Source organism: Vitis vinifera, chromosome 10, assembly GCF_030704535.1.
Source record: "Vitis vinifera cultivar Pinot Noir 40024 chromosome 10, ASM3070453v1".
NCBI lineage: Eukaryota > Viridiplantae > Streptophyta > Magnoliopsida > Vitales > Vitaceae > Vitis > Vitis vinifera.
This window is the reverse complement of record NC_081814.1, coordinates 18,129,809-18,140,000: the sequence shown is the minus strand read 5'-3', so window position 1 is coordinate 18,140,000 and position 10,192 is coordinate 18,129,809. Positions and strand designations below refer to the sequence as shown.

Sequence of the window (10,192 nt, the reverse complement as noted above, 5' to 3'; positions counted from 1 at the left end):
ACGTAAGCCCCTTTTTCTTAGTAAGGTATAGGTTGGGGAAAACTAAAAAACAAGGGTGGTCGTAGATCACAGCTTACCTTATATAGAAAAAAAGTTTTAGAAAGGGGCACCCCTACTATACCCCTAAACTACAAGCTAGCGCGCAACGGCTTTTCAGCCGTTGTTGCTTGCTGCTTGCAGGCTCGAAAATCTCTATTTCGCTTCTCCTCCCTGTCTCCATTCTGATTGATTCGCTTCTTCCTTCGCGCAAGCGCTTGGTTCGCCCCTTGTTGTGTTGCATTTTGTGATCCTCCGCTTCCGTCTGCGTTTTTCGGATAGCCGGGATCCGACGTTGATTTCTTATTGAAATGTCAGCTCCAGGTTTTGGGCGGCCCATCTGCTTAGTTCAGCTATCACTGCTGGAAGCCCCAACGGTTGTTCGGCTGCGTACTCCCCGTCCGCGTTTCTCACACTCCCAAAGCATCTTTTTTCTTTCTTTTTTCATTTTCCTTTCCTGCATCTTTCTTTCTATCCATAGGTCGGCTTCGTGCAGATAGATGTTTGCCGGGGGAGATTGGTGCTCCTTGAGGTATGCCCTTCCGGTGGGTTGTTCTCTTCTCTGTCTTTTCCATCTAGTGCCTGCACTGCGTCAGAAAATCTTCGTCTTCGATCTCTTTTCACAATGCAATAAAGAAGTCTAACAGTTTCTCTCGGCATCTGTCTTTTAAGTCATTGATCTCATATCTAAAAGCAGGGGGGTCTGCGTTCACTATTAAGCCTACGCCCGTCCATTCCTTTCAAGCCGCCCTTAGACTCGTTACGCTGTTCGACTGAACTCGTTGGCTCCGCGTCGGTCGGAACCCGATTCGAGAACCTTCTCTCATAGATTCCCTTCACCAAGTCATCGCCAGCAATCAGCTCTTATCCCTTGGTGTCAAAGGGCGAGTTCCTTTCTTGTCTTGCCCAAAGACTTTTTAGATTCTCATTGGAGAAAGACTCTCCCGCGGCAAGGTTTTACACATAGGGCCAGCTGCTTTCTTTATCTCGCTTGCCGTTAGTCCGTCTAGCGCCTTTCGGTTGGGGTCCGCCCCGGGGGTTAGACCGCTTGGGTTATATTTTATAGTCTCGAAGGCAGTCAACGTGTCAGCCATTCTTCTCTCGTGATCTACGACCACCCTTTGCTCTTTTTCCTTCTCTCTTCCAGTTCTCTCCCTCTACTTTATTTGACAGGGGCGGAGAATACCACTCTATCAATAACAAGAATAAAGTAGCAATTCAGTTTCAAATGGTTTGAGCTTGGAAGCAACCTGCTATCTATCGATAGGCGAGAACAGACTGCTATTGGCTGCTTCGCCTATCTATTCTATTATGGCCGGCTTGGAGACATCAGAGGAAGACCATCATCTCTATCCGGGTACGATCATAGCTTCATTCGTTCGTTGAACCTTGGGGATAACCATTAGCATGGAGGTTAATCACCACACCACCTCTATCATACATACGACATTACATGACGCGAGAGTGCATGGTCAACACACACCTAAAGCGCCTATGTTCCGCTTGCAGCCAATACAACCACAACCTAACTTGCACGAGATTCAACAACCAAAGCGACTGGTAGTCCCGAGGGGGCGACATCCTCCTATAATAGTTAGCAGTACTGAACAAGCGAGTCATCGGTCCAGGGAAAGAAAAGGACCGCCTTTGAAAAAAAAAAGGAACTCGCTTAACTCGCAAGGCCTTCGGAACAAAGGTGATTCTGTTCATGCTTCAGACGATCTGACTAATTATATATACTTCTATCTAATTAGAGACTCTTCTTCTATTATAAAGGCGAACCTATAGGCCTGTTTTAGCGCGTTTCCAAAGTAAACCTAACCGGTTACCTTTTTTAACGCTACTAAGGACCGGGTGAAGAATGAATAACGTCCGCTAACGCCCACGGGATAAGATCTTTTTTAGATCAGCAACGAATGTCTTGTATCTATGAAGAAAGATTTCTCCCCCGGTTCAGACCCATCATGCCATACCTTGCTGAAGGCGATTCACGAGAGAATCGCGCACAGTTCCGTTTGACCGAGATGTGAATGCCCGTGATCTGCTCGGTATAGTGATGGATTTCATGGCCGACGTCTAACCGGCACGAATACGCCGACATGAAACGAGTTCCCCGCGGAGCATTTTATCTTTCGTCCTCGGACGTTCGGACGTTTTGTTCGATTCCGGCACTTGCGTTCTCATGCCCGGAACCCTCGCGATTGATTGGGAGAAAGAGCGAAAGCGAGAAAGATGGATTGTTATCCATTGGGAAATCGATAGGAAATCCCCGAGAATTGCCTTCTAATAGATGTTATGTCTTTCATTATTAACATCCAATCCCATGCTAATAAGAAAAAGGAGCGATTGCTAGTCAGCTTTCATTTTATTAAATAGTTTGGGTAGGGGCTGAGGGTGGTCGAAGATCAGGGATTTCCAACTTGCTTCAATTAGGGAATAGCACAGATGGATCAATCACGCGGTTCTGCTTCTGCAGCGTCCTCCAACTTGCTGTCCGCTCCCCTTCACTTTCTTTGCTGGACGGGAGCGAATCGCGAAGGCCTTCCCACCACGCGAAGTTTAAACCTCGCCGGAGAGAGAGAAGCGAATTGAAAACTGGCCTCAAATCCCTTCGTAATCGAAGGTGAAAGCGGGAAAAAGACGACGAAACCCTTTTTTTTTCTTTGTCAGCCGACTTGAAAGGTGCTCTCAGTGTACCGCCATACGCACCCAGACATTAGACCAATTGTGGCTGGCCCAACAGTTTCCAGAATGCCGTTGTCATGATGTTGATCCGGCTTCTGCGACTACGGCATCCGCGTAGCTTCGAATACGCGCATTGGAGCTCTTCGCTCGATGTCCCGGATCGCTCTGTTGTAAACCGTTGTTTCGTCGGGCGGTGGCTTATTTCTAACACCCCCCTTACTAGATCAAACAAATAAAGCTCCATTGAATGAATCAACTTCTCCCTCCCGAACAAGGGTAAATGGTTCGGGTAAAAGCCTATCTCAGTGAGGTTAAAAAAGGGGAAAGTTGTTCGAAAACTCGCGTTAGCTTTTTGGACCACCTTCTACTTTTGAACCAGTTCTCGACCCCAAGCATAGCGACCCAAAGAAAGGCGCACTGGCAGCTCGTAGTCGCGGCAAACGCACTTTGATTGTTCAATCATTACATTAATAGGGGCCTTCCAGGAATTGACCAAGCAGGAACCGGGGATCAAAGTTCCATTCATTCATCTATCTCAAATAGGGAAAAAACTGAATCAAGAAGGGGTCAGCTGAGCTCGAAAGGGTTAGCCGGTCGTCGGCGGGCTTCTTTGTTTGTATTACTTTATATCTATGCCTGATTCCGCTCAACTCTCCCTTCAGAGCGACCCTTGCCTGAAAGCGGAAGAGGCAGGAAGGAGGTTGGTCGTAGATCAGCTAGTTATAGAATTTGCAATCGCCTGAATCTCGAGACATTCTTCGAACCAATCATAGACTTTATTGAGATAGGTAAACCAAGGGGGCTCCCCCTCTGAGAACCTTATATGAGAATTTCATCTCGTACAGCTCAAGCAGAAAGACCCAAATACTGGTTGCAACGGATATGTAATAGAAAGTTTGAAACTTCTTAATCCTCTGATTCGATCTTCTATGAAGATACGAAAGAATAAAAATTCGAAAGCTCTTCTTTATGGTGATAATGCCAACAAGTCGGCGCATTCGTCTTTATGTTGATCGTTACAGGCCTCTTGAATCTTCTCTTTTCCTATTTCTATTTCTTTTTTTTTATTTGTTATTTTGATTTGTGTGTAATGCGGTTTGACTATTGTATTGTTTTCTTTATTATTGGTAGGAATTCTCTTGAAGAGACCCTATGAATCGATTGAAACCTCAGATTCATACTCAAACCACGATGATTCCATAAAACCTTCAAGCTAAGCCCAAAGATTCCCTGAGTAAGAACCGTTGGATCATCACTTATTCAATGAATAAATATAATGACTCAAAATCCAAAGAAACATTTGTCCTTTGGTCAAAATAAGCATAAACAGGAGTTTGAAAGAATAAAAATCTTTCGATTTATAACTTCTAACTCTTTGAATATTAAGTATAAATCATAGTTCAAATATTTCGTGATCTATTTCATCTATTCCGTGTTCCAGAAACTATAATGAATATACGACAAGGTAGAACCGTCTCTATCAAGATGACAGACCCATTCTCTTTACTATCAATAGGATCAATTATAACAAGTCACACACTCATATTCCGGAAATACAGAAACAAAGAAATTTCGCGGTCGAACTACCAAAATAGAATGGGCTAGAAATCCGAGCCTTAAATGATTCACTTTGTATTGAAAAGGCGAGGACCTCGTGGTTCTTTTGGATCTAATTCATTGAAATTCCGTCCAATAAAACGGAAGAATTCTAAATCTCCAAAATAATAGATAGGAATACCGAAAATAGAGCCATTGCGACACCCATTAAAGGAGTAGTTCCCCATCCAGGAGCTACTTTACCATATTTTGAATTCAACGGTTTCAATAAATCCCCTATAGTAGTTTGTTTGTCTTGGACCAGATCTAGAACTACCCTCAACGGTTTTTGTAGCCATAAATCCTATTGTATTCATTGAGATCTGTTGACTTTTTATACCATTCCGTTGTAAATAAACGATCTTATCATAGATCCTTTGTGGTCTTGAAATTCCATTTTATAATAATGGAAACAGCAACCCTAGTCGCCATCTCTATATCAGGTTTACTTTTTAGTTTGACTGGGTACGCCTTATATACCGCCTTTGGGCAGCCCTCTCAACAACTAAGAGATCCATTCGAGGAACACGGGGACTAGTTGAAGTAATGAGCCTCCCCATATTAGGGGGCTCATTACTGAAATTGAGATAATGAAAAAGAATTTCATCTTTTTAGTTTTTTCTTTAGGCGGTTCTCGAAAAAAGATAGCGAAAAAAATTATCCCTAGAGTCGAGACTAAGAGGAATGTATAAACCAATGCTTCCATATATTCGATCGTGGTTGACAATTATAGCTTCCATACCTGTTTATTTGGGACCATCTCTCGGATAAAGAAAGAGCAAGAGTCAAAGAAAATGCGGTGATTCAAATCAAGATTTATCTGGTACCCTATGTCAAATCACAAAAAGAAAATAGAGGATGGTCGTAGATCAAGAGCAATGTTGTATCAGACTAAAAGTCTTCTTGTAGTTGGATCTCCAAGTTTTTGGAATGCTCAAAATTCCACTTGAGCATCAAAATCTGGGTCAATACCAGCAAAAACGTCTCTGAACAAGGTTGTAGCACCATGCCAAATGTGTCCGAAGAAGAAGAGCAGAGCAAACGAAGCATGTCCAAAAGTAAACCAACCCCTTGGACTGCTACGAAAAACACCATCGGATTTCAAAGTAGCACGATCTAATTCAAAAATTTCACCCACGTCTAGCATATTTTTTCACAGTAGCAGGGTCGCTATAATTGACTCCATTGAGTTCGCCGCCATAGAACTCAACAGTTACACCTACTTGTTCGACACTATACTTCGATTCTGCCCTTCTTAAAGGAACATCGGCTCTAACAATTCCGTCTCCGTCTACCAAAACGACTGGAAATGTTTCAAAAAAAGTAGGCATACGACGTACAAAAAGTGCACGCCCTTATTTATCTCTAAAGATAGGGTGTCCTAACCATCCAACAGCTATTCCATCCCCGTTGTCCATTGAGCCCGCTCTGAATAATCCCCCTTTTGCCGGATTATTGCCGAAGTAATCATAAAAAGCTCATTTTTCAGGAATTTTAGACCCAGCTTCTGAAAAACTTTGATTTTCGGCTAGCCCAGCACCAACTCTTAGATATCTTTCTTGCTGGAAGTATCCCTGATCCCATTGATAACGAGTGGGACCAAATAATTCGATCGGGGTAGTTGCTGAACCATACCACATGGTTCCAACAACAACAAAAGCTGCAAAAAAGACAGCAGCGATACTACTGGAAAGGACGGTTTCAATATTGCCCATACGTAATCCTTTGTATAGACGTTGGGGCGGACGGACACTAAGATGGAATAGCCCTGCTAATATGCCCAATGTCCTTGCTGCAATATGATGAGAGGCTCTTCCTCCCGGAACAAAAGGATCAAAACGGCCGGTTATTAATTCCATTCCTTGTCGGCTCTCTGTAAAATACTCGTTTGGCCGAGGACTTCCAAACCTATACCAGAAGAGGAAGCAAAACTCGTGCTGACGAATAACTAACCCCCTTAATTCGTCGAGTAAATAGGGAAGGTATAGGTTTGCTATGAATGACCCAGTATCGAATACAGGTAATAATATCAGCAAAAGAACGTTCTCCTGTGCTTCCAGACATGCCCAGCTCCACATATTCTTGTACAGTCAAAGGACGATCGATTTCGTAAAAGATGAGATCAGTAAATAGAAATTCACTGAAAATGGATATTTGTGAGATCGTCAATATTGTACCGAGGGTGTCTTTAGAGTATACCGAATCAGTATATCTATCCTTCTTCTGCCACAGCAACGCAATTTCAATCAGTATCGAAATGAAGTGTTAGAAAAGTTCTTTCTTCCTTTCTTGTTGCTTATCAATGTAGAACCATGTGCCATTCAATAGAAAATCTCTCAAATTCTTGTAGTATAGGGTTTCTCTCTACTATTGGTTTCGGACTAGAAACTGAAGATCAGGTAAAATAAATGTGAATCTGACAAATTTCTTTTTAATAATTCATGAAAGAGAGTATCATATTCCCACAATTTTATTGATACGAAATCTAGAAATCGCCTTTTCGTTTTTGTGGTTGTAGAAGAGGTTTTTTTTTTGAATCTTTATTTTTTTCATTTTAAAGAATTTCTTAGTTATCCAATAACAAGTAACAGTAGTAGATAGTATTCGATGAAAGAAAGAGAACAATGAATAAAATAATGGGAACAATCAATATTCGCGAAGCACGCATTGTTGTATTAGATCTAAGGGTTCTTTCTTGACCTAACTACCTAACTAGAAGTTATAATATGGAAAGACAAAATGTGGAACCTATAAAGGAAAAGATAATAGGAATTTTTTAGAATATAATTGAACCAAAATACAGATTTTCTTTTTTCGAGTGATCTGATCGTGCGATATCTTTTTTTTTTTTTCCTCATTCGAGATACTATGTGAATGAACCTACTATTGAATCTAATGAGTTAAAATTAAAGTAAAAAGTAAAAGAAAAGATTTTATTGTTATAAGGGCACTCTTCGTTCCAAAATAGAAAATGTATTCGATACAATTAAAAAAGAAATGATCAAAATAGAAATGATTTTATAATTTTGTTTCATAGTGATGCAAAGAAAGTTTCATTTGTGAATGAAGTTACACGGCACAGTTCTTATTTTATTATTAGTTTACTCAAGAGTTGCCATATCTCGGAAATTCGGTCTGTTGATTCGGAATCACGGTATGGGTAGATGCCACAGATAATGAATTGATTTCTTTTTATACCTCTGTCACTCTATCTTTGTTAGTGCCGCCTATAATAATTGATTGATGAATCAAAAACTGTCAATTGAACTTATTCTTTCAATTGGTATTTTTGTTTATCCTCGTATATCGCAAAAATGGAAACTTAGGTAAGTGCTTTATAAACATATGTATAATAAAGAACATATTTCATTTAGCTCCTTCATGCCTACTATAACTAGTTATTTCGGTTTTCTACTAGCGGCTTCAACTATAACCTCAGTCCTATTTATTGGTCTAAGCAAGATACGACTTATTTGAAATTAATCGAATAAACAATTCATAAAGAGAAACCTTTCCGTGAGATTCCATGTATTCTATGAATTCCTTACCGTGTCAATTGCCAATTCTTGGTCATTGCGATTCATGGGCAATTCGGATTAAGATTTAGGGATAGGTATTACCTCTCCTTTCCCCTTTTCAAACAAATTGAAATGAAATGATTGAAGTTTTTCTATTTGGAATCGTCTTAGGTCTAATTCCTATTACTTTGGCTGGATTATTCGTAACTGCATATTTACAATACAGACGTGGTGATCAGTTGGACCTTTGATTAATTAACATCTCTTTTTTTTATTGACCTCCTCTTTTCTTTATTCTTTAATCCACAGGAGGTCAAATTCAGATTGCTGTTCAAGTTAGTGAAGTTAGTTCAGTGTAATTCCAACTAACAAAAACGGAATCACGCTCTGTAGGATTTGAACCTACGACATTGGGTTTTGGAGACCCACGTTCTACCAAACTGAACTAAGAGCGTTTTCTTATCACAATAGATAAGACTATAAAGAAAAGGATTCTTTTTGTAACTCCAACACATCTTGTATGCATATACTATTATAGTATCATAAAATGAAAAATTATGTATATCCAATTTTAATTGATCTCAATTGATTCTTCGTTACTGCTCAGAGGAGAAGTAATAGGTAGGGATGACAGGATTGGAACCCGTGACATTTTGTACCCAAAACAAAGGCGCTACCAAGCTGCGCTACATCCCTTTCAATTGGTCTACAGTGTCATTGTAGAGAATCCCTGTCTTGTTTTCCACATCCTTATTTCCTCCATTGATATACACAATTTTTCTTCCCATTTTTTTTTTCATATATATATATATATATATATATATATATATATATATATATATATATATATATATATATATATATATATATATATTAACATAAACAAAAAAAAGACTTATATACATATTAAATATGAAACCCACCCTAAAAATGAAATAAAAAATAAATGAATATTTTTGGGGAATGCTCAGGAGTAAAGAAACTTCTTTTTCTGTTTTAAGAAAAAGAAAATCTTATATAGCGAATCTTCAATTTGAATCGGGAATTCTATGTACAAATACAAGTGGTCCATATGCATCTGATCATATATGTATTACCATTATGTATTACAATAAATAAGGAGGATTTAAAATGCGAGATCTAAAAACATATCTTTCCACGGCACCGGTACTAAGTACTATATGGTTCGGGTCCTTAGCAGGTCTATTGATAGAGATTAATCGTTTATTCCCGGATGCGTTGACATTCCCTTTTTTTAATTAACATGAGAAGGGGTGAAGAATATTAGAGATACAATCAAATATCTGTGACTAATTCCTTTCCCCCTCCTCTTTTTTTCTCTTTTTTAGAATTTTATAAGGGAGGAGTAAGAGAAAGAATAAAAGTGGATTTAATCTCAGCGAAACTCGGGTTCAGACTCGAATCAAATTAAGAATAGAGGGAAAACGTAAATGTAAATGTTGGTCTAGTGCAAGAGTATCATACAAGATCCTTAAATTAAATACTGTACTGCGATTAGAAATATAGTTATAGTTAGAAATCATTGTATTACTTATTATTTACTATTACTCTATTGATATTGATTACAACGAAATCCTTCATATCATAATTGGATTTTGAGTTAGCAACTTCTATTTTTTTTCCTTACTTTCTTCGGATCGAAAATAGAAGACTTGAATGAAAAAAAAAAAAAAACAAAGGAGGTTCATGGCCAAGAGTAAAGATGCCCGAATAAGGGTTCTTTTGGAATGTACTAGTTGTGTACGAGACGGTGTTAATAAGGAATCAACAGGCATTTCCAGATATATTACTGAAAAAAATCGACACAATACGCCCGGTCGATTGGAATTGCAAAAATTCTGTCCCTATTGTTATAAACATACGATTCATGGGGAGATAAAAAAATAGATCGAACCGAGGGCCTGTGTGTCACCCTTCCAAGGAACAGTAAAAATAATATAGTAATATAATATAGTATAATTAAATATATACTATATATAACATATATTTAAATAGAAATAAACCAAATCCTATTTCTGAATTCTAATTCATTTTTTATCCGAACGAAATAGGATTTTCGGGATAAGGAATAAACAAACCATGGATAAATCCAAGCGACCTTTTCTTAAATCCAAGCGATCTTTTCGTAGGCGTTTGCCCCCGATCCAATCGGGGGATCGAATTGATTATAGAAACATGAGTTTAATTAGTCGATTTATTAGTGAACAAGGAAAAATATTATCTAGACGAGTGAATAGATTGACTTTGAAACAACAACGATTAATTACTATTGCTATAAAACATGCTCGTATTTTATCTTCGTTACCTTTTCTTAATAATGAGAAACAATTTGAAAG

The 10,192-nt window shown here is 38.8% G+C and overlaps 1 protein-coding gene and 1 non-coding gene across 2 annotated transcripts; both read right to left on the bottom strand.

Annotated features, from left to right (window-relative positions):
* Positions 1-5,682: 5,682 nt before the first annotated feature.
* LOC109122277 (photosystem II CP47 reaction center protein-like) lies at positions 5,683-6,773 on the bottom strand. The gene has a single exon (XM_019218790.2). The coding sequence runs from the start codon at positions 6,393-6,395 to the stop codon at positions 5,796-5,798; it is 600 nt and encodes a 199-aa protein (XP_019074335.1). The 5' UTR covers positions 6,396-6,773; the 3' UTR covers positions 5,683-5,795.
* Positions 6,774-8,216: 1,443 nt separating this feature from the next.
* On the bottom strand, positions 8,217-8,290 carry TRNAW-CCA (transfer RNA tryptophan (anticodon CCA)). The gene has a single exon. It is a non-coding gene; the product is annotated as a tRNA-Trp (tRNA).
* Between the last annotated feature and the right edge of the window lie 1,902 nt (positions 8,291-10,192).